The sequence below is a fragment of the Equus quagga genome, chromosome 13 (assembly GCF_021613505.1).
Source record: "Equus quagga isolate Etosha38 chromosome 13, UCLA_HA_Equagga_1.0, whole genome shotgun sequence".
NCBI lineage: Eukaryota > Metazoa > Chordata > Mammalia > Perissodactyla > Equidae > Equus > Equus quagga.
The window spans coordinates 80,094,912-80,118,209 of record NC_060279.1 but is presented as its reverse complement, the minus strand read 5'-3'; the positions used below and the strand labels follow the sequence as shown (position 1 = coordinate 80,118,209).

The 23,298-nt window shown below is 54.0% G+C and overlaps 2 protein-coding genes across 2 annotated transcripts; one reads left to right on the top strand and one right to left on the bottom strand.

The window, feature by feature from the left end:
• Positions 1 to 14: 14 nt before the first annotated feature.
• On the bottom strand, positions 15 to 11,166 carry SPATA33 (spermatogenesis associated 33). The gene is made up of 3 exons (XM_046680224.1): positions 11,098 to 11,166; positions 10,576 to 10,746; positions 15 to 1,969 (listed from the first exon to the last, which is right to left on the bottom strand). Exons 1-3 carry the CDS (start codon positions 11,132 to 11,134, stop codon positions 1,725 to 1,727), a joined length of 453 nt encoding a protein of 150 aa, XP_046536180.1. The 5' UTR covers positions 11,135 to 11,166; the 3' UTR covers positions 15 to 1,724.
• A 104-nt stretch (positions 11,167 to 11,270) lies between these two features.
• CHMP1A (charged multivesicular body protein 1A) lies at positions 11,271 to 20,626 on the top strand. The gene is made up of 7 exons (XM_046680223.1): positions 11,271 to 11,377; positions 13,212 to 13,231; positions 16,230 to 16,307; positions 17,177 to 17,323; positions 17,744 to 17,872; positions 18,245 to 18,432; positions 18,987 to 20,626. Exons 1-7 carry the CDS (start codon positions 11,371 to 11,373, stop codon positions 19,006 to 19,008), a joined length of 591 nt encoding a protein of 196 aa, XP_046536179.1. The 5' UTR covers positions 11,271 to 11,370; the 3' UTR covers positions 19,009 to 20,626.
• Positions 20,627 to 23,298: the final 2,672 nt, after the last annotated feature.

The following is a 23,298-nucleotide window of genomic DNA, read 5'->3' as shown; positions in this document are numbered from 1 at the left end:
TTTCAGCGCGGGCACCTGCTCCGGCTGGGGCGCTGGGTCACCGCCGCCGGAGGAGGAGGCCGAAGTCTGAGGGGCTGGGGCCCCGGGGGCTGCTGGGCGCTCCAGCCCCGCAGCGGGGCCGTGGCGGCAGCTCTCCCTGCAGCACCGAGGCCGCCCTGGAGCCGTGGGGACGGAGAGCCGCGAGGAAGCGCCGGGCGGTGGGGCACAGGGTCCCCGCCACGTGCTGGCCCTGCAGGCTCTGCCCTGCGGACCTTCCGTCCTGGCTGGAGGCGGGCCCCCGCGGGAAGGAAGACGGATGCGGGAGAGTGAGGCGGGGCAGCGAAGGGGACGTGTCGGAAGACGGAGCCAGGGCCGGCTTCCCGCGAAGGGGACTGTAATGTAAATGCTACGGTAACGTCAGTATAAGTTAAGGACGTTTGATAATTATGAAATTAATCATAATGAGTCGAGTCATTTAATTTAAACTAATTGTCATATTCAGTTCTTTCTAGTCCTTTTTAAATTCATTCATAAGCTGAACTTCTAGTTAATAATGAGATTAGAATTAGTGCCGTGGTAAGTATAATTTTTAGATTGTTTGAGATATTCAGGGCAAGGGTAGGAGAAGAGCAATTTCTAGGTCAAATAATAGAAATGTAATGGCCACTACAAATTTTATGGAAAAGGGTAGGCGTGCTGACCCTATGGGGTCAAATTCACATTTGTATGGATTTGATTTTTCCGTATAAATACTTAGTTGTGGCAGTCAGAATGCATTAATAAATGTATTGAATAAATACTAGTGATGCTATTAATGTGTTAGTAAACAACGTCAATATGAAATGTACTGTTCTTTCTGAAGTTATACCAAAACTAATTGATTGGAAATCAGCTGCACTATTTAATACTAAAAGAAAGGATGCTCATCAATAGATAGAAACATGGAGACCATGTGTAAAGCCTGCTGTGCATTCTAGAACTAAGGAGCTAACACCTACTGTCACCAGCCTAGACGTATGAGACCAGACAGAGCAGGGCATCCTCTCCAGCCACCCCAGAAGAGAGTGGAGCCTGACCTGAGGGCTGCTGGTGAGGGTGAAACAGCCAGGGTGGGGGTCCCCTGAATGTCCCCTCACCAGTGGAAGCCCTCATCCACAGCCAGAAAAACAGGAAGGTGTCAGTTCAGCTCTCCTTCCAGGGCAGCTCTGACAAGGCCACTTCCACAGTTCAAGGTGCCATGGCTGCCCCCACTCCACATTCTTCTTCTGGATCCTTTAATACCCTTGATCAGGTTACAGTCACACGAGGAGCCCTTGGGCCCTCCAAGGCAACTACACTCTTGCCTGTTCTGGGATGTGACACCGTAAAGTTTAGTCCTCAGAGTCCAACCTTTTTTCCAAGTGTGGGGGACACTGCATTCACTGTAACCACCAAGTACTTACACCACGCTCCCTCAGAAGCGGAAGGGAAGGATTCTAACTGCCACGAGAGTCCGAGCAAGAGATGCCACCTGCCATCTGTTGATCACTGTGCACAAGCAGCCAGGTCCAACAGGTGTATACGGATTTATCCATTTATTACCACAAAGTCCACTCTGAGCCAGAGTCACTCTTGCCCTCTGCCAAACTGCCAGCTGCTCTGGGGAGGTGTGACCAAAGTGGTCACTGAGGGGAACCTCGTATACTGAAGGGGCACCTGCAGCTTCCCACAGGGCAGGGTGACCCTTCTGCCATCATCGCTGAGACTCAGCATAGTGACTCACGACAGCGATTTGGGGCGCCTGTTTCTTCTTTGATCTGTGGACTGTAGGCATCTACTGTACTGGGGTTCCTGTGTCGGTGGTAGGGGCCCCAGTCCACCCGCTCCTGGATAGTTGTCTGCTCTTCACTTCTGATGGAACTGTAGCTGATGAGAGTCTCTTTTGAGGCTCTGGTGATGACAATCTGTGGAACGGCAACCTGCTTCCTGCTCGACTTCACATCAGGTGTCTCTAGAAGGAAGAAAACATCCAAGTATTTAATAAGTCTGTGGAAAAGTTCTTCCATACAGCAGACAATTTCTGTGTGAGGGCCGGAGCAAAGGAATTAGATTCATGGTTCAGGAAAAGAAACAGGCGAGGTTGAAGGCAGCCACAACCGTGTGTGAGCATGAGCATTCCAGAGCTTAAACAAGCTGACCACTCAGCTACGAGAGTGGAGGCCCTAGAGGTCCTCTTTCAAGGAAGAAAACAGAAGAGACACTTCCACCATCCACCAGGGAGAGACTGAGCTGCCAGCTCAGGTGACAGATGTTGGAAGGAGAGAGGAATGCAGGAGACAGAAGGCAAAACGGCAGGGCCTGCCCCAAAGGCGAAGGTTCCCACGTAGTTTCCAAAGGATCCTAACCTGGTAAAAGCTCTCTGTACAGAACTTTATCCATTGGAATCCTGTAGAAAATGACATTTCTGAGGTTGGCCACAACATTTTCTTAAACTCGTTAAGGTTACAAAGAATGCACAGGACTTGTGAAACGCTGAGTTTGTCAAACATTACACAACACAAAGGCAGAAGCTCCTCCGCGGCCTCATCTCCCAGCCTGCTGCCCAGGCTGACAAGCTTGAAGCACACCCTCTCAGCCTCTGGTTAAAGCACTACAAAGAGAGGGCGCGCTCTCTGCACATGTGTACGTAAACGGAGTTGGAATACTCCTGTCATCACATACTTGTTAGAAAAACACGATTACGCTGGTCCTATTGCAGCATGCTTTGTTCCCCACTTCATATCTCATGAACCTGGCCACATGGGGGGACGAATAGTAGTTGCCTGTTCTGTGCCAGATGTTGTTCTGAGCTAGAATAGTGACAGTAACAACCCACAACAGCTTCTGAAGTCTGTCCTCTTACGACCTGCGTTTGACCTGCGTTTTACAGACAAAAGAACTGAGGCACAGAGAGGTTAAGTCACCTGCCGAAGGCTGGGGGCAGAGGGAGATGCTGGGGTCCAGAGCCCCCCTCAACCTTCAGTGCTGCATCCACAGCCTCAATTGCCAAATGACCTATGGCCAGCACTGGGCACTGAGAGTATCCTTTTTTTGTCATTAAGCCAAAAACTGCTTTTTATCATATTATGCATTTAATATAAATTGGGGCGTTCGGTTTTTTCACATTGATTTATACAAGCTTTTTATATATTAAGACTACTTAAAATGTTATGAATATTAATTAAAAAATAATACATGATTAAAAATTGCATACGGAGTGATTTTCTTCTTCCAGACATGTCACGTGTGCACGCACACACCATCGGATGCACTTGGCTTCACTCTGTGGAAGGCTGTCTTGCAGCTGACCACGTGGCTTCGCTGAGCCTCACGTCTGCACACAGGTGCCGCCCCTCCTCTTCCATGGCAGCCTGTGTGCCACTGTCTGGGGGCCCACTAATTACGTACCCACCTCCCTTTGAGGAACATAATTTAGGTTATTTCCAGTTTTTATCTCTTTCAAACAATGCTGCAATGAACATTCTTGCATTTATGTATTTACACACTTTTGAGGGTTTATCTATTGGGTAAGTTACTAGAAGGAAAATTTTGGTAAATATTGTCAAATTATTTTCCATAAAGATATCAACTTATATTTCCACTAAGAGCCTATAAGCATGTTTCTCCACACCCTCCCCTGGTTCTTGTCAATTTTCTGAATCTTTTCCCATGCCATAGTGAACATGGGAGAGCTGACCCCGCCCCCGCACGGGTCACCGTCGACTCCTCTGAAGCTTTGCCCTCAGCACGGGCAGGGTGAGCACCTTGTCCCTCATTCATGGGCCAGCGATATTTATTGCTGTGGATGCATGTCACACTCTTTCCTCATTTTCTACTTTGACCTTTGTGTGTGTGTGAGAGCGCTTTTTGTATATTTAGGAGATTCACACTTAGTGATTTGTGTTGCAAATAGTCCCCTGGCTTTTTAGCTTCCCTTTGTTGCTTTTTGCAGCAGTCAGATTCATCAGTCCTTTCCTCATGGCTTTTTAAAAAAAATTTTATTTCTTTTTGAGGAAGATTAGCCCTGAGCTAACATCTGCTGCCAATCCTCCTCTTTTTGCTGAGGAAGACTGGCCCTGAGCTAACATCCATGCCCATCTTCCTCTGCTTTATACGTGGGATGCCTGCCACAGCATGGCTTTTGCCAAGTGGTGCCATGTCCACACCCGGGATCTGAACAGGCAAACCCTGGGCCACCGAGAATCGGAACGTGCAAACTTAACCGCTGCGCCACCAGGCCAGCCCCCCTCATGGCTTTCAGAGTTTCTCAGACTAAAAAAAGGCATTCCCTACCCCAGACTTATAAAAACATTTATTCATTTTCATTCACATTTTCTGTTTAGCCTTTTGACTCGTAGAATTTTTTGAGAAGTGACTGAGGTAAAAATAATGAAGCCCTGTGTTTTCTCGATCGTCTAGTGCATTGTCCCAGGCCAGTGAGCGCTCTCCCCGTCTCTCCCCGTCTTTGACACCGCAGCTTTACATGAATCCCACGTGAACAGGAGGCACTCTGGATGACACGCCTCACGTCGGAGAACTCAATCCCTCCCACACCTCTGCTCTTGCAGGTGCTTCCTGCAATTCTTACATTTTTATTCTCCTGGGTGAACTTTAGAATAATTTGGTCCTGTTCCCAAAAAGACCTGCGGTGTTTTAATAGGGGTCACGGTTATTTTAAAGATAAAGGGACGATGAACATCTTTACATTATTGAGGCTTTCTAGTCCAAAACAGGACTTCTTTTATCTTCCTCAGAGTTTTAAAGCTTCTTCGTTTAGAAACATGAATCTTTGTAGGGTTCTTGATACGCCCTACTTTTACTGGTGTTCAATTACTGCCTAACAAATTGCCACACGTTTAGCGGCTAACTTAAAACAGCGCATAACATTTATCATCTCAGCTCCCACAGGTCCTGAGTCCTGGCCAGAACCCAGCTGTCCGCGGGGCTGCAGCCCCATCTGGACCTGGGGGCTTCCAAACTCTCCAGTTATAGGGAGAATTCAGTTCTTCGTGGGTCAAGGCCGGGAGCCCCCCTTTTCTTGCTGGCTGTCGCGGGGGGTCTCTTGCAGCTCCTCTCACAACATGGTACTTTACTTTTTAAAAAATTTTTGAGATATAAGTGACATGGTAGCTTACTTCTTCATAGCCACCCCTCTGACACTTCTACCTTTTTTAAAAGGATTCTTTGATTAGGTCAGGTTCAGCCAGGATAATCCCCATTTTGATTAAGTCAAAACCAGAGGATGAATGGCCTGATAACAGAAATGACGTCCATCTGGCTCACTGCTCCACCCGCCCTCACGGGGAGGGGATTGCACAGGGCCTGCTCTCTGGGACAGATGGGGCCTCAGATCCTGCCTCCCACATTACCCGACCGCCTTCAAGAAGGAGTCTGACCTCCACTAACGACGTGTCAGAGCGTGATCTATCTCTCATTGGCCTCTCATGTGTGTTGCAAATATATTTTGAGCTTATCATTTGTTTTACATTTGTTTATAGAGGACTTGGAGAAATATTTTACATTTTAGTGTCATCAAATCCTTCACTATTTCTTTGTAATGTCTTTGCTTTGAGGCTTAGAAAGATGTTCCTCATTGAAGAATCAGATTAAAATTTACATCTTATTTTCTGTAGTCGATTTTTGCATTCAGACTTATCCATCTGGAATTTATCTGAGCACACAGGAGGTTACAGTCCAACTTACGTTTTTCATTAAAATGTTAAGTAATTTTCCTAGCATGATTTATTGTATAATCCTTCCTTTTCCACTTACTTTTGGTGCCAATTTTATCATGCACTAAAATAAATATATACACAGACACACACATACATACATAGTAGGGACTTATTCTGTCCATATTTCCTATTTCACTGATCAGCTACTCTTTAACTGGAACTACATTATTTTAATTATAATTTTTTATATAGTTTTCAACTTTTTATTTTGAAATTATAAATTCACAGAAATTTGCAAAAGTAGTACAGGGTGGTCCCATGTACCCTTCACCCAGTTCCCCCAGTGGTAACATCTCACATAACTACAGTAAAATAGCAAAACCACGACACTGGCTTTGGTACAGTGTGTTTTCTGTGCCATTTTATCACATGTAACCACCACCAAGATCAAGCTCCAGAACTGTTCCATGCCCACAAGGCCTCTGTGCTGCCCCTGGCTAGTCAGCCCCTTCCCCACAGCCACGCTCCGCCACCCTAAGCTCTGGCAGCCACTAGTCTCTTCTCCATCTCTCTAATTTTGTCATTTGGAGAACATCATGTAAATGGAATCACACAATATGTGGCCTTTTGAAATTGGCTCTTTTCACTCAGCATATTTTTTAATAGCTGTTAAATGTTCCTTAAGTTTTTCTTCTTTTTCAAACATTTCTTGCAATTATGCATACTCTACCTTCAAAAAAAAACTTACAGAAATATTTCACACATATGAAAATAGAATAATGAGTACCCACAGGTGCATCACCTAATTTCTATTTTGTCACCTTGTTTTATCTTTTTTTACTGAGGTTTTTTTTTCCTGGGTATTTTCCAGCAAATCCCAGATATATAATTTTACCCATCAATAATGCAGTATATCTCTATCAGTAGGGATTTTTTTTGGCATAACCACAATAGCACTGTCACTTGGATGAAAATTATCATTGATTCTTTATTACCATCTCATACCCAGTTTGATCATCTCCAGAACGACTTAGCCCAGGTCCAACACTGCATTTGGTTCACGGGTCTCAAGTCTCCTATGACAGTCCTCTCTGCGATGGACTGTTGTGTCCCCTCAAATTCACCTGTTGAGGGCCTAGTCCCCAGTGTGATGGTATTTGGAGGTGGGGCTTTTGAGAAGTAGGTTTAGATGGGGTCATGAAGGGGGAGACCTCACGATGGGATTCTTGTGCTCTTGTAAGAGGAGGAGGAGACCAGAGCTCTCGTTCTCTGGCCATGTGGGGACACAGCAACGAGACGCCTATCTGCAGGCCAGGAAGGGGTCCTTACAGGAACCAGATCAGCAGCACTCAGATCATGGGACTCCCAGCCTCCAGAATCATGAGAAACGTCTGTTGTTTAAGCCTCCCAATCTGCGGTATTTTGTTATAGCCGTCCAAACAGATTGAGGCGCCCTTCTTTTTTTCATGTCATTTATTTGTAGAAAAATCGGGGTCATTTTTTCAGTAGAATTTCCAGCATTTTGGAATTGGCTGATTGCAAGTTTGTGGTGTGTTAATCTCTATAATGTGTGTATGTTTGTGGATTTTGTAGTGCAAAATTTTAAGCATATCCAGAAGCAGTGAGAATAGTACACTATACCCCAACACACAGCTGCCACAGTTCTAAACTCGCAAACTTCTCCCTGCCCCAGCACCCCTGGTCACTCCTACCAGGTAGCAGCTCACTCCAAACCTCAGCAGCTGAAAGCGACCACTGCATCTCCTCACGGTTTCACGGGTCAGGAATTCAGCACAGGTTCTATGGGCAGCTCCCATCTGTGGACCCCAGGTGGCTGACGTCATCTGAAGGCTCAACGGGGCTGAACATGCACGACGGCCACTCATAGGGCTGGGGAGTGATGCCGGCTGCTACACGCTGGGTGCTGGCTCAGCCGGGAAGACTCAAAGGTAGGGGCTGGAGTCACCCAAAGGCTTGTTCACTCACAAGTCTGGCCAGGGCAGGAAGGGCCCAGAGACCAGGACTGCTGACTGCAGCGCCCCACAGCATGGTGGCCTAGGGGTCCAAGCACCAGCCAGCATTCCAGTGAGCAAGGCAAGACTGCAGCACCTTTCATGGCCCAGCCTCAGAAGTCACTCCTGCCACATTCTATTGCTTACAAGAGAATGTCAAGCTTGCAGAGATTTAAGGAGAGGGAACACCCCCCCCCCCAAGTGGGAGGAGCATCAAGGTCACACCATAGAACACGTGGGAGAGAGGAGTTGTGGCCATCTTTGGAAAACACCGTCATCCACGTGTACACTCCTTCACTTTGCATCAAATCCCAGACACGGTCTCCATTCACCACATCCATTTGTACTTAAATATTTTGGGTGCAGCTCAAAGAGACAAGGACTCGTGTATATTCCATGTTTTTAGAGGCATAATTCACACAAGGTAAAATACACAGTTTTTAAGAGTTCAGCTAGATGAGTTTCCACAACTGTACATATCTATGTAATCACCCAAACAAGATGCAGAACTCTCCATCACCCTGCAAGGGCCCCACAGGCCCCTTTCCAGTCGGCGAGCCTCCTCTACCCCAGTAATCACTTTCTGATTTCTATCCCACAAGAGTAAAACCAACTTTTAATAATTTTATAATACACAGTATTTTTGGCTTGTTTGGAACTCTCCACTTCTCCAAGGCTTTTATGGTATTAGGTTAATTTAAAGAAACTTTGACTTCCAAAAGTTCTAACTTTTCCAAATCTAATAGGGAAATTCCTCAGCTTTAAACCATGACTGAGAGAGAAGATGCGCTTCCCTGGTTGAGATGTTCTTCCGGGCAGGCCACATGTGCGTCTGCTCTTCTGAGCCCTGCGTGCTGCTCTCTGGAAGGCCACCCGGCCCAGCTGCTCGCCTCCGCCACCGAGTCGCCCCTGCTTTACCCATCTCCCTGCAGCACTCAACACTGAGGACCAGTGCTCTTCCTTTCTTTTTTAGCAGCTTTATTGCTGTTACATACCATAAAATTCGCCTGTTTAAAGCATACAATTCAATGACTTTTGGTAAACTTTCAGAGTTGGACAACCACGGATCCACTTTTAAGAACATTTCCATCACCCTCAAAAGACCCCTTTGCCCATTTGCGGCCAATCCCCACTCCTAGCCTTAGCCCAGGCTTCCCTCTCTATGAACCTGCCTTTTCTGGACACTTCATACAAACGGGATAATAATACATGTGGTCTTACATCTGGCTTCTTTCCCTCTATCGTGCTTTGGAGAATCCTTCAGTGTGCAGCAGGTGTCACTGGCTTGTTCCTTGTTATCGCTGAGATGTCTCATTACACAGAGAAACCACACTCTTCACTTCCTTTCTGGACACTCCATCCTCACTCTTGTTCTCTGGCCTGTCCCCTCCATATGCATCTTCTCTTGCCCCCTGAAATGAGGGTGTGCCAGGCAGTTCCCTGCCCAGCCTTCCCTTGGTGGCACAGGCCCAGCCCTGGAAGTTGCACGGTTGAGCTCATCCTGGAGAGGCTGGGCAGGTGAGGCCCACCGGGGGAAGGTTCTCTTTGCTGACATGAAGAACAGACTAGGCGCAGTCCTGTCTGGAGTGACCTAGAGCCGTCCAGCTCTCTGGGGACCGTGGATACTGCGAGTGGCAAAGTGCAGACACACAGTCCTTGATGTCGCTGCCGTGCTGCTGAGCAAACCACCGAGCGCCCTGCCTCTGACCCTTCTTTCCTTTGGCAGACAGTGAACATGTGGCAGTACAGCCGCGTCTGGGTGGCTTTTTGTGACTGGCCAAGCCTCCTGACAGACTGGTAGTATTCTCTAAACCTCCTCCCTGGGACTCCGGCCCTTCTTATGGTCTTCCACCCTCAAGTGAGGGTTCCTACATCAGGATTTGAAGTTCAGGCCTTGCCCCAAAGCCCAACACCCTCATTTCAAACTGCTTCCTGCCCTTGATGACCCCACAGGTGCCTCAGTCTGAACCTGGCAGGCCCAGCTCCTCTCCCTGCGGGCCAGCATTCCTCCTGTCCTCCTTCCTTGTGTGACCCACCAACCATTCATTCTCATGGTCCCTAAAGCCCACCTTCTTGGCTCCTCCCACTTCCCCCCACACCTCATAGACAGCAGGTTCTGCTGGTCTACCTCCTGGATCCTTTTGGAATTCCTATTTCCACTGCCTCATTAGTTCCCACTTAGTGACTGCAATGGGCCTCTGACAAGTCTCCTCACTGCCCGGATGGCATCTATTCTGGTGACAGAGACTTTTCCGAGGCACAAACCCCATCACACCTCATTTTAATTATTTAACAGTTCCATTTCCACAACCCACATGATAAAACTAATAAAAGACTTCATACTCTGGCTGCTTCTGTGGCCTCATCCCCTCCACCCACACGCGAAGGTCTGGCCTCACTGGGTGGTTATGAAGTGAATAAATGTGCCAAACTGTTTCACCCTCCTCCCACGAACGTTCTATTCCTGCCTCCACCCCTGCACCCAGGCAGAGAGCTCCCACAGCCCTTCTTACACATGACGACACTCCAGACAGGAGCAGACTCCCAAAGTTCCATTCCAGTCTGTGGAATGTTGCAGGAACCACAGTGGTGCCAAGAAACACCCAGTGCTCTGGGGTAACGTGGGTATGCCTTGTGTCCGGACACTGCCAAGCCCCTCTGGACCATCTGTTATCCATCTATTCCTTGGGAACTGACCTAAACCTTTACTGAACGTGTATTTCCCACCTAGAATCCTGGATACTCACCTGCTACATAAAGGTCCTAAAACCCGGTCCCTCGTAGGGCAAGCCCCTGCTATTAGTGTCCCATCACTCAGGCTCCTGTTTCCCCCTTTCCCAAACTCCTGGAAGGTCCACTTCTCGGTTTCGCTCCTTCTGGGCGTGTCCTACCTTCGACTCCAGATGCAGAAGGCCGCTGCTGCTTGGCCGCCTCTTTCTCCTGATGGAAGCGCTCCACAGGCTGAGTGTCTGGAGGCTTCGCAGGCTCTCGGGAAGGCCTGTCCGTAGACCTGCCCCTAGCCTTTGGGACTGAATAGGTGCACCCCTTCTTTTGTTCCTCACCTGCAACGTAGGATAACTAATCAGACCCGTAATTTACCGAATTTAGGGCAATGGATCCCACCATCCTTCGGTCGCCTGCTTTGGTCCAGACTGAGATAAGACAGCCTGCAAGACTTGGGTCGCTCCGTCTCCCTAAACACGGCTATTTCCGTGGAGGAAGATTCGAGAGGCACGGTCATCAGGAAGGACCCAGGCGCAGGGGGGATGGCGGGGTGGGGCGCCCAAGAGACAGGCCCCTCGGGGCGGACCCGCTGGCCCTTGGACGCACTCCCAGCCCCGCGCCCGCCGCGGCCACCGGGCCTCGCCCCGGGCGGGGCCGCGCCAGGGAGACGGGGGGCGGCGGCCCTTTACCTTTCCCGGGTTTACGTTTGCTTTTGGAAAGGCCCATAGGCGAGCCACCCCGCCCTGCGGGCGCGGCCGATTGACTCACAGACTGCCGCTGACGCGCGGGTCTCCACGGCAACGCCTCGCCCGCGGGACAGCTGTCCTCTCGCGAGAGGGCAGGAGCCGGAAGTGAGGGACGACCCCGGAAGCTCCCGCCCCGCAGAGCTGGTCGGGGCGATCGACGCCGCGGGGAGATCGCGTTCCTCCGTTTCTCCGTGGGCCGCCGCTGCCGGACTGGCCATGGACGGTGAGAGCAGCTGCCCTCCGGGGCCACGCGGGGCGAGGCCGCTTCTCCCGCGGGCGGGGCTCCAGGCCCGACCCCGGACCGCGATCCCCGACCCCAGACCTGGACTTCCGTCCCCAGACCCTGACCTCCTTCCCCAACCCCCACCCCCAACTCCGGTACTCGCAAGGGACATTGGCCTTTGAGGCCCTGAGATGTCAGGTCAGAGGGCACCGGAAAAGGAGACAGTTGGCACCACTGTCCCCGGAACACCACTAAGAGCAGTGGGAAGAGCTCAGGCAGAAAGCACTCACTACGTGCCAGGCACGGTTTGAGATGGAGCTTTATGCCCCCTGCTGCAGATGGGGTCACAGAGGGGCAGAGGAAGCCTGTGCAGGACACGCCCCGGGCGGTCTGGCTCCTGGTCCTGGCTCCCGCTGCCTGCAGCACCTCCTCGGGGCCCACTCTGCCGGCTCTGTGCTCAGGGATGCCAAAGAACAGGAAGAATCAGTGATAGAGTGAAGCCACGTACGCTTGCTAGGCTGTTAAGGGCTGGTGTGATGGAGACGTGGTGAAAATCACTGAGTCGTGGAAAGCTGCACAGCCATGTCATTGTCATGAGGGGAATTCTATACAAACCACCTCAGAGAGGTGAGCAGCATCGCTTCCTCCGTCACCCCCACACAAATGTTGGTTTTTGCTCCACAATCCACTCAGCTTTCAAGGGCATTTCTTCTGCCCATGTCACTTTTCTCCAGGGTTAGTTTTGCCTTGGCAAACCCTGCTCTTCAGATCCTGTTCCTACCACTCACATCTAGATGAGAAAGCAGTGAGGGGGGTGGGGGGTAGAGGGCGACTCAGGTCACACACTGAGTGCAAGGGCCCGGCCACACCCAGGCCAGCCTTGTTTTCCCTGCAGTCGGCACCCTGCCTGCCACCTGTGTCAGGTTAGCTCTGTTTTCCGGAGTCATGGCTGGCAACTTCGCCTTCACGGTGCCTGCAGTGGTCGATGGTGGAGGCGCGGAGCTTATCTGAAGAGTGGGCTGGGCTCTGAGCCCGGAGCCTTGATTTGCGTTTGTCAACACCCAGCACCCCATTCTGGTTACAGGATTTGTTTCTCATTCTGGGCTAGGGTGGTAAACCCTGTCAGGAATCATTCTCCAAATTTAGAAATTGAATGAATTGAGATAGTTTTGAGATGCACCTGAATCTGCCCAGCTCTTGCTTGTGGTGAGTAGTAAGCTCGATGTCAGAGGAATTAGCCACTGGTACACTCAGGTCTCTTTGGTTCCTCGCGTGTGGATAGGGAGGCGCCTGAGCCTGATTCAGTGGCTCAGAAGTGGCAGCTGGGTGGGTCATTTCTGTCTGTGGGCCACCTTTTGACAGTGTAAGAGTCATCACTCTGCTATTTATATCCGTTTACTTTTGGAGAGAAAGAGTATGTGAAAAATAGCCTGTCAAGTACTGAGCCTCATTAAATTGGGAAGGACTCCCAATGGTCCTTCCTAAAGTTGCCTTAATTACAAACTGCCATCTTGCGTTTTCCCCGTGGGCCATGCACTGCATCCCAGACCTCATTTGCCCGCACACTAATCCTTGAGGTCTGCTCATGCTGTCCTGGTGTTGCCTGTGAGGGATCAGAGGTGCAGGAGCTCTGCGTTTGCCCAAGCCCTGTGGCTCACAGGAGCAGAGCTGGTGCACTGGTCCTGTGTGGAGGGGGCTTCCAGGCAGGCCCCAGTCAGTGCCATCCGTGCTTGCATTCTGTCCAGCTCTTCATGTCTAGGGGAGTCTTAGTGACCCCATCTGCTTGTTAGAAGTGCATTTCTTTAAATCCTCAAACCATCTCCTCTCTTTGCAGATACCCTGTTCCAGTTGAAGGTATGTATCACGTGACCGGTCACCCCAACCCTGTCTTGCTGGTTAGCGAATGGGGACACATGGTGTAAGTCACACTCAGAGGGACAAATTATAAATTGGGTGGTCTCTGCACAGTGCTCAGCCTGACTGACGACAAAAGGGGGTTATTAAGTTGGCTTGATGGCGTATTAACTCTTTCCTTGTCTCGGGCTGAGTGGAAGCAGGTTGCTTGGGCTCTTCCATGCCAGAGGGAGGTTGTTATCTTTAAGAAACACAGCGGGGCTGGCCCCATGGGGTAGTGGTAAGGTCGCACACTCTGCTTCAGCGACCCAAGTTTGATTCCCAGGTGCAGACCTACACTGCTCGTGGGCAGCCATGCTATCGGTGGCAACCCACATAGAAAATAGAGGAAGACTGGTACAGACATTAGCTCAGTGACAGTCTTCTTCAGCAAAAAAAAAAAGAAAGAAAGAAAAAAGAAAAGGAAGATTGACAATGGATGTTAGCTCAGGGTGAATCTTCCTCAGCAAAAGAAAAAAAAGAACACAGTTTGGGTATTGGGTGCACCCTTCGATGCTCCACTAGGCATTTAAACCTGTGGCTCAGAGCCTCTATAAGCACACTGCAGGAGTGTTCCGGGCAGCTGAGCGTTCCTCCTGTCTGGAGTGGCGTGTGCACTTCTGATTAATCCAGGGCAGGCTTCTGCCACGTTTCCCTTAAATGCCCTCACCCATGGTTAGTTCTGAAAGTCTGGGCAGGAGTGATACACGCAGGCCACCACTGTAGCTCGTCACACTGGCTTTGCCACAGACGGGAGGGCAGGGAACACTGAGGCCTCGGGCGCTCTGTTCAGCAGACTCGCGTGGAAGGGGCTATGTTGGGTGCTCAGAGTCAGAAAATCTAGATGTTCCTTCCATGAACGTAGGAGTGTGAGGGAGGCAGACAGGAAACCCTTTCTCTAGAACAGAGTCCCACGTGCCTGGGGGAAGCCGGGGCTGTGGAGGGGCCGAGGGGCGGCACGTCCTCCCAGGTGGTGGGTGTTGCAGCCTGAGGGGACGCCGCCAGTGGGGCCAGAGTTCGGAAGCCAGGTGGGCCTCCGGAGGTCGCTCCTTCCCTCGGGTCCTCGGAGCATTCTGCCCACCAGCCTCCTGGTCAAGTGAGGTCTGTTTTAGGGGCTCTTGTGGTCCACTCTGGCCAGGGCTGGGCTGGGCCCTCCAGGAGGGAGAAACTCTGTGAACCATGCTGTCGAGGTAGGAGGTTGGGTGTTCGGGGGTCCCTGCTGCTGCTGGCAGGTGGATCCTGGGGCATCTGCTGAGGAGTGGGCTTCGTTTAAAGGCAGTGGGAGCTGCTGGAAGCTTCTGTGTGAAGGGGGAAGGTGGCCTGATGTGTCCTTTAGGCCCTCTGTGGGCCGTGGAGGGAGGGCCAAGACTAGGAACAGGTAGGCCTGTGAGAGTCCAGCAGGCAGGGAGTGAGGCGAGGGTGGACATGGCATGAGTCAGAAGGACAGAGCGGGCCACTGAGCGTCAGGAGAAAGGGGCAGGGCTGGGGGTGGAGGACGGGGAGAAAGCCTGGGCTTCCGCCTGGGTGGACGGGGTGCCTGCTGAACGTCCTGTGTGGGTGGGGGGCCCTGGTTCTGCAGCGCAACCAGGACGTGGGCTGCAGACACACAGAGCTGCGGGGGGGCATGCTGAACGCTGTAGCCAGGAGTGTGGTCGCTGGGTGCTGCCCCGTCACAGCCGCATCCAGCATTTGGAGCGTGGGTAGTACGACTAAGGAACTGAATTTTTACTTTTAATTAATTTGGGGTAATTTAAATAGCCACATGTGGTGAGTGGCTACTGCACTGGACCATGCGGGCTTAAAGGGGTGGAAGGAGGGAAGAACGTCAGCATCAGGGGCCGCGGACGCTGATGTGAGCTGCCTGAGGAGCAAGGCTGACGGTTAGGAGCTGGTGGCAGCCTCTGGTCCGGCTGCCTTCTTGTTGTCTGCGCATTTCAGGGCTGAAGGGCAGAGGCAGGCGAGAAGGAGGGGGTCAAGGCCGTGGGGTTGCATGATGCTCCTGACACCTGTGGTGGTTTCTCCTCTGCTCCCAGCTGCTGACCAGGGGGCAGAGAAGCTGGTGCAGGACGATTCAAGGTCGGTGGAAGGAGGGCTGCCAGGGGGCTGAGGCCCCCAGGAGCTTGGGCAAGGGGCCGAGGCCCGGGCTGTGCGGAAGGAAGGCGGGTCGGGGACAGAGCTGCGAAGATGGGATAGTGGTGGTGGGAAGAAAATTCTCTCTAAAGAGGGCCACTCTCAGGGTATGGCGATGTCCGCCCTTCTGACAGACTTACAGGCTGAGGTGTGTTTCACATAAACCTCGGGCTAACTCACCTAGGTGACCCAGTCTGTGATGTTGCTGGGACAGAAGTGACCAGTGGGAAGATGCCCACGAGATGGCAGTATGTGTGAGAGGGGCTCAGGGCCAGGCAGCCCACTCTCAACCTACTCCATCCAGGTGGTGGGGGCCTGCGCCGAGCCCTCACGCAGCCGACCCGTCATCCTGGTCCTGGACTTGGACCAGGGCTGCAGAGGCCCGGGGAAACAAGATGTGGTTTCCTGTAGGGTCAACAGTTGGGTGTCAGGAAGCTGCGTGCGTGGCCTGGCAGCTCCTCACGAGCACAGATAACACTCGGAGGTGTATTTCCATCTGGAATTCTGTATTATTCCTCTGGGTAGCCTGAAGCAGGTTCTGTTGGGTTTTTTCCCTGAGTTGGAAATCCATCCGTGAACAGAAGTAGGGATTGTAGGAGTTGCCTTTTTAACTTTCTGCTCTGGGGGAGGGTTGGATTAGGATGCTCTGGGAGAGGACAGACGTCTCAGAAAACCCTTCACAGCCTCTTCCCCGACAGCCTCCGAGAGCCTGCTGAGTTTTCCCTGGGCTCCTCTGCCTGGGGGCCAGGGCCTGGCAGAGTGTGGGGAGCAGGGAGCGGAGGCCGGGGGCTGGCTTCAAGTGTCTGACCCGCGTCCTATTTCTACTCAGTTCACGGCGAAGCAGCTGGAGAAGCTGGCCAAGAAAGCGGAGAAGGACGCCAAGGCGGAGCAGGCCAAAGTGAAGAAGGTGGGCCTCCGCTGGGCTCTCCCTCTCTGCCCGCCCTCTGCCAGTTCTGTCTCCCTGGGGTGTCTTCTCATGTGAGGTGCCCCCACGACTCACTCGTTCCTTCCGCATGAGGCCTGCAGCGCGTGCATCGAGGGTGTCCAGAGCAGGAAGATTACGCGCCGCTTTGTTCTTTTTCTTGGAATGTCCATGCCTTTTATTCTTTTCCAGTGTTCTGAGCTTGCTTTTTTTGCAAATTGCATGGCAAGTGGGCTTCCAGCTGTGCCTACCGTGACCCCATCACTTCGGCTCTCAGTCACCTCCTCCATGTGGTGGAGAGCAGGGCTGGGGGGGGTCCCTGCCCACACGAGGCCTCTCCAGGGACGGGCTGCTCTCCCAGGGACTTTCTTAACCATGTCCGTGGGAGTGTTGGATTTTGGTGCCCCCTCACCCAGCCTGGGGCTCGCAGGGCACAAAGGGTGCTGGCAGCTGACCCTGGTCTGAGTCCTTCGTCTCCCGCCCACCGTGTGGTTCCTTTGGGATCAGCGTTGCCCTCTCTGGCTTTTATGAGCTGGTGTGAGATGGTTTGGGCAACTTGACACGAAGTTGCAGAGGGCTGAGCGCATCGTGGGGGTAGAGAGGCTGGGAGGGGTGGCCGTGTTTCCTGTTTACCCCTCTGTAGGCTGGTCTGGTGGCTCTGCCCTGGGACACCCTCGCTCCTGAGCAGGCTCAGGGCCTGGGTGACTGCACGTCCATGAAGCTCACAGACGTTTCTGATGAGAACGCCTGCAGAGGGTCTTGAAACAGGAGCGGCCCCCATGCTAGCAGGGCAGGCAGAGCTTGCGCAGACAGACAGCCAGGTCGTCCCAGCCGGTGTCTCCCCTCGGTTTCAGGCCCTGCAGCAGAAGAACGTGGAGTGTGCCCGCGTCTACGCTGAGAATGCCATCCGCAAGAAGAACGAAGGTGTGAACTGGCTCCGCATGGCATCCCGCGTGGACGCAGTGGCCTCCAAGGTGCAGACGGCTGTGACCATGAAAGGGGTGAGTGTTTAGGCCACGTGAGCCACCTTCTGCTGGCAGGAGCAGGGGCTGGCTGGGGAGGGGGAATCCTGCCGACCCTTTGGTTCCGTGGTGGGGTTCCCTCCACACAGGAAGGCCGGTGCCAAAGGAGAAAACAACCCCCAAGATCCGTGGTGTCCTTGGACTTTTCTGAAGTGCTCGCGGGCTGGGTCTCCTTGTGTCTGTCCTTTGGTTGACAGCGTTTCCTGGGGACCTGCCAGGAGAGGGCCCGCGCATCCTAGAGGCCCAGCCTGCCTCAAGCGCGGCTCGGCTTGGCCCAGCCCGGGTCTTGCTGGCCCTGCGTGCCTGGACAGCAGAGGGCCAGCTCTCCTCGGGGGCACTCAGACGCCTGTCCCTGGGGGGTGGTGTTCCTTCTTTTAGTCCTGTTGCCTCCTGTGCCAGGTGACCAAGAACATGGCGCAGGTGACCAAGGCCCTGGACAGGGCGCTGAGCAGCATGGACCTGCAGAAGGTCTCTGCGGTGATGGACAGGTTCGAGCAGCAGGTGCAGAACCTGGACGTGCATACATCGGTAGGTCGGCCCTTGATCCGGGCATGTGTTCCCTCCCCAGTGTCACCACGTGTCCTCTGCGCTGGGCCCCTGACTCCTTGCGGGGAGTCTGGACCAGCACACAGAGGTCAGCAGATGAGGGGGCCTGGGGCTGGGGTGTGGTGGCCAGGAAGGCTCTCTGTGCAGGCGACTCTGCATGACACCCAAGGGATGAGAGAGCTGGAGAAAGCAGTCAGGAGAGAGTGGAGCATGGAGAAGGCTGATGTGGGCGGAGGGAGCAGACAGGAAGTGTATCCAGACAGGGTAACCAGAACGGGGGCTGTGGGGCCCTCTTGAGGCTGTAGCGGGGGCTCCTGGGGCCTGGGCTCAACTGCCTCAAACATGACCCCCCAGGTGATGGAGGACTCCATGAGCTCGGCCACCACACTGACCACACCACAGGAGCAGGTGGACAGCCTCATTATGCAGATCGCCGAGGAGAATGGCCTAGAGGTGCTGGACCAGCTCAGCCGGCTGCCTGAGGGCGCCTCCGCCGTGGGCGAGAGCTCTGTGCGCAGCCAGGAGGACCAGCTGTCTCGGAGGTGGGCCCGGCACCGGAAATGGCAGGTGGTGGACCCCTGCCATGATGCTGTGCTTGTGAGGGCCGGAGTGCATTCTGGGCTCCAGGCACCTCTGAGGCGAGGCTTGGACCGGGGAGCTCGGCTCAGATGCCCCACCCCCAGCACCCTCCAGGGGCCTGCACAGAGGGCGGCTCCGTCCCCAGTTGTTAAGTTTCAGTTGCATGCCTCCAGGCGCAGGAGCAGCTCACTCTGCCTGTCTGATGGCCTCTCCCCTGCTCCATGCTGTGCATCAGCATGAGGCTCACACGCCCGTCCACAGCTCGCTTTAGAGAGGGGGTCTGCTCTTCCTGACAGAACAGAAACGAGGATGGAAGGGTGCCTGGCCGTTTCTGGAGCCCTTCACGTGCTATCTCGGGACAGCCTTGAAAAGCAGAAATTGAGAGGAAAAGACCATGGCCTGATGGATGGATGAGGGGCCCAGGGTGGCTCCCAGGGTGGCGTCTTGCACCTGAGTGCACCGTGGTTCAGAGACGGCCCTGGCCCTCGCCTCCCTCACCGGTATTGTTGATTTGCAGGTTGGCCGCCTTGAGGAACTAGCCGCGCCCGGCTGCAGTGCGCTGCCCCAGCCTCGATGCGCAGGAAGGGCCAGGAAGGAAGCCTCTCCCTCTGCACTGCGTCCTGCCTTTCTGCTGACCCTGCAGCAGCAGCCGTCAGCCCTCGCTGCACCCAGCCTCACCTGCCAGGCCTGGGAATTGTTCCTCTTCTTTTAGGGGGGCCGTGGGTCTATGTCCTGGTGAGTTTGCACCAACTTCTGGCTTCTGTGGGTAATTTCTGTGATTCTGGGCCGACCAGCTGGGGGATCTGTAGGCTCCCCTCATCCCCCACCCTCTGAGGAGTTGATGGGGCCTGGCCAGTGGACACCATGTGGATTGTGGGACCTTTACACTCCGCATGATGGCAGACATGCTACTGGTGGTCAGCCAGCAGGGTCAGGGCCCCTCCTGCCAGGCAGGGAGCAGGGAGCACTCCACCCCTCAGACAGACATGGCCCCAGTGGTACACTGAGGAGGTGCTGGGGGCCTTTGTGTGCTGAAGGATGTCCTTGAGGGCCACCCAGCAAACACTCCATCCTGGGGCCTTTATGGAACATCCCAGGGATGAGGTCTCGGCCACTCCAGCCGGGACCTGTGCTCCTGCCAACTGCCTGAGCCCCACTCGGGCTGCTGGGCTCTGAGTCCAGGCGTCCCCCCCCGGGGGTCTGCGTCCTTGCTCCACTGCCACCTCTGGAGGGCTATGGGCCCCCTGGGGTATCCTGCGTGTCTCCTCCAGCAACCCAGAGTGTGCTGAGGCACCTCCCAGCCACGGAGTGGGCTGGCACAGTGGCATGCTTTCTCTGTCGCTGTCCCCTGTCGCTGTAACGAGTGCCTCCCCACGACTGGCCTCCCCTCCTGCCTTCTGGGCTCACACCACTTGACCTCAGGAGCCAGGGCCAGTGCAGCGGTGCTTCGAGGAGCCCTCGGCTGCTGCTGCTGCGCAGAGGCTGGCCGCAGACTCCTCCTGACCGCCTGCTGGGACGGCCTGGGAGGGTCCTGGGACAGGCCACTGTCTGGTTTTTTCGATTCCTGAAGTTTACTTCATTTTCTTGAAGATTCCAGGGCTTTTTATTTTCTGTTTTTGCCAAAATAGAAGGAGCAGGCAGCAGACGCAGAGCATTGGGTCTGAGCCCCCACGGCGTGAGCTGGTGGGAACTGCGTGCTTGGTCCTGACCGTGGCCTGGCTCTGTGCACAGCTGACCACCACACGCAGCCCTCACAGAGGCCTCCACCAGCTGGCCTGTCCTCTCACCGACAGCTCTTGTGAACAGGAGCGCTGGGGACCTTTACCTTGACTTGCTCTGTCTGACTCTCCCGGCCTCCCTGTGCGCGATAGTCGTGCCAGGAGCAGCCGTGGGCCACGGGGCGAGGCCAGAGGGCAGGGTCAGGCACTGTCCAGCATTTCTTCCACCATGCCGACCTCGCCTCCCTCCCTGGCTGGGGTCCCTTGGGGTGCCCACGTGCTGAAGGTTCAGAGAAGGTCCTGAGTATCCTCTCCCCAGGGGTGCAGAGCTCCACGGACATGCTGGGTGGGGGGCGGAGGCCGTGGCTCCTCAAAGGGCAGTGGGCATGTTTGCCCTTTTTCCTAAAATGCTGTTGTGAGTAAACAAGTTGATCCCTGAGAACTTTCTCCAGCTTTGTGTTACTGGTCTTGGGGGGCGCGGGGGGAGCCATGGGTGGGACCTGCAGGGTGGTTCGTCCGAGGCTGAGGAGGGGCATCTGGGGTTGGGGAGGCAGGTGGTGTGAGGAATGCAGAGTCTCAGGCCCCACCCACACGGATGGAATCAGAACCTGCAGTTTTAAATTCTCTTTAAGTTTTTACCTTGAAATGATTTTAAACTCACATAGAAGTTGCAAACAAAGGATGCGGTTTCTGCATATTTCTGTCTGCCAGCTTCCTTCACATCAGCATCCTTGTTAACCACACACAACTGCTAAGCCAGCCAAGCGCCCGGTGTTACTGACTGGCCAGGCCCCCACCCCCAGTCTGGTGGGCCTCCCATTTCTTTGTCTTCATGACACAGAAGGCCTTGAGGCATGCTGGCCAGGTGATTTGCAGACTGACCTTCCACTCAGATTGGTGTGACATTTGCACATGATGACATTGAGGACGGAGCTGTTGGCAAAGAACCCACAGATGTGGCATTGTGTCTTCAGTGTGTCACACCAGGTGTGCAGTGTCACTGTCACCTGGGACAAGTGGTGCCAGCCAGGCTTCTCCCTTGTAAAGTTACATTTTCTCCTGCATTGAGTATCTGCATTGAGTATATGTTCGAAGACTGCAAACCTCGTCATGCTTTGCCCTTGACATTCGTGTCCATTGATGAAATCTTCCTGGTGGCAGTATTCATGGAGATGCCTATTTGCAGTTCTGAGTTCCTTCTCTCCGCTTATTTATTCCATTATTTATATCAACATGGACCTGTAGGTGTTTACTTTATTCTCTGTGTACGTCAGAAGCTGCATCTGTGCGCCTCTGTGGGCACCAGGACCACGGGTTCACACTGCCAGTGAGGCTCGGTCTGGCCCTCCCCCTCCTCATTTCTAACGTATTTGACGGTGAAACCCGGCCATCACGTGCTCACTTCTTGGCTTGTTTGTCTTGTGCACAGTGGTCTCAGGATTGCTCACCGTACCCCTGTGAGAGCCCCTCACTGCCCAGAGGACAGTGTTTGTGGGCAGTCCTCCCAGTTTGTGGTCAGGTGCCCTGCTCGTCGGCGTCCCTGCCCTCTCCAGAGTGTGCTAGTCTTGTGTTAGGCTCATTGGTGTGTATGTCACCAGTGCTCCCCGTCCTGGCTGGCTGGCGTGTGAAACATGGCCAGGCCTCTAGAGTCATGTCCCTGCTCCTCGGCCTCAGCCCACCCCTCAGTGGCAACAGGCCCCACAGCACCGGGTGTGTCCTCCCATGTCTCTCCACCGAGCACATTGTCTTTGGACAGGGTCCTCGGCTGCTTGCGCACCCCGGGTTTATGAAGCGCTGATATGGGCCCTTCCAGGGGAGAGATGACCCCGGGAGGGCAGCCCGAGTGGCCGAGCATCCAGACGCCACCCAGGGACTCTGCATCCCAAAGTGGGCTCCACACTATAGGTGGGCCCAGCCTCCTGCCCGCCTGTGTGGGGCCGGTTACCAAGTCCCCAGACCTCCCTCTCAGTGCTGTTCCCTCAGGAAGGGCCGGCGTGTCTGCCTCTCGGTGGAGCGAGGGATAGGTGGAAATGCTGTAGCAGGAAGAACTGAGGATGGGCAGCTGAAGACCTGCCTGGACCCAGGTGTATCCAGGACAGTACCTGAGGGCACTGCCTCTGTGGGGTATGGTTTTAATGCAGTTAAGGTGATTTCAGGACTACCCTTTCTTGGGAGAAAATACTTCCCAGGTAGCAAAACCAGGCATGCCACCCCTGCAGGGCACCAGGGGGCCCTTTCCATAGTCAGTGGGGAATGGGGACATTGGTGGGGGTCGGCCGCCTCAGGCCAGAACCCCTTGCTTGCTTGTTTCTCCTTTTACATTAAATTGATCCTAAGTGATCAGCAGATACCCACAAATGTCCCTTCTGTTGGCTTTCAATCCTCCCGGAGAGGTGCCGGCTGGAACGAGAGGCAGGCCCCTGTGGTCAGGTCACCCGCCTTCTCGTGGGACGTGCAGCCCCTTCACAGAGAGTCTGAGGAAGACAACGGTAGCAAAGCACAGAGGGGACTGTCCGGGCTCAGGGCACTGTGGGGCGGGCACCCTTCTGCGGGCACCCAGGGTGCCACGCACAGGAGTTCCTGCCCGATATTAAGGCCTGCAGCTGTCCAGAAGGGGCGTTCTCAAGGCCTCTGGCCTCAAACGGGGGCAGCAGGGATGTGTTGGGGCCCCACCCTGGGTCTCACCCACCAGCTTACTCATCTCAAGACGTATCCACCCTCCGATGCTCTGCCCTGCAGGTGCATGTTCCCAGTCCCTGAGGAGACCCCCGGGGTGGGCCCCAGAGAGTGCTCCTTGCTCCAGACCGCACTTTCCCATTCATCGAGAGGCTGGGCCCAGGGGTGGGGTGTGGGTGTGAGTGAGTGCATGTCAGGGGTGTGGGTGTGTGTATGTGGGTAGATGTGCACACATGGTTGTGTACATGAGTGTGCCTGTGTGTGTATATGTGTGCGTGTGCGTAACTGCACGTGTGGGTGTGTGGAGTGCACGTGTGTGTTCGTGTGTGGATATCTGTAGGGGCGTGTGTGTGTGAGGACAAGTGCATGTGGGGAGGTGGCAGCTGGAGCCTGGGCCACGTGTTTTTAAAGGTGCCTCAGCCACGTCTGTCCAAG

Bases quoted from the DNA above. Each gene is read 5' to 3' on its own strand.
- SPATA33 (XM_046680224.1), bottom strand. From the start codon at position 11,134: ATGGGCCTTTCCAAAAGCAAACGTAAACCCGGGAAAG. The intron at 10,747-11,097 runs GTAAAGGGCCGC...CCTACGTTGCAG, and splicing joins CAAACGTAAACCCGGGAAAG to GTGAGGAACAAAAGAAGGGG. The intron at 1,970-10,575 runs GTAGGACACGCC...TCTTCCTTCTAG, and splicing joins TTCTGCATCTGGAGTCGAAG to AGACACCTGATGTGAAGTCG.
- CHMP1A (XM_046680223.1), top strand. The intron at 13,232-16,229 runs GTATGTATCACG...ATTTCTACTCAG, and splicing joins ATACCCTGTTCCAGTTGAAG to TTCACGGCGAAGCAGCTGGA. The intron at 16,308-17,176 runs GTGGGCCTCCGC...CCTCGGTTTCAG, and splicing joins AGCAGGCCAAAGTGAAGAAG to GCCCTGCAGCAGAAGAACGT.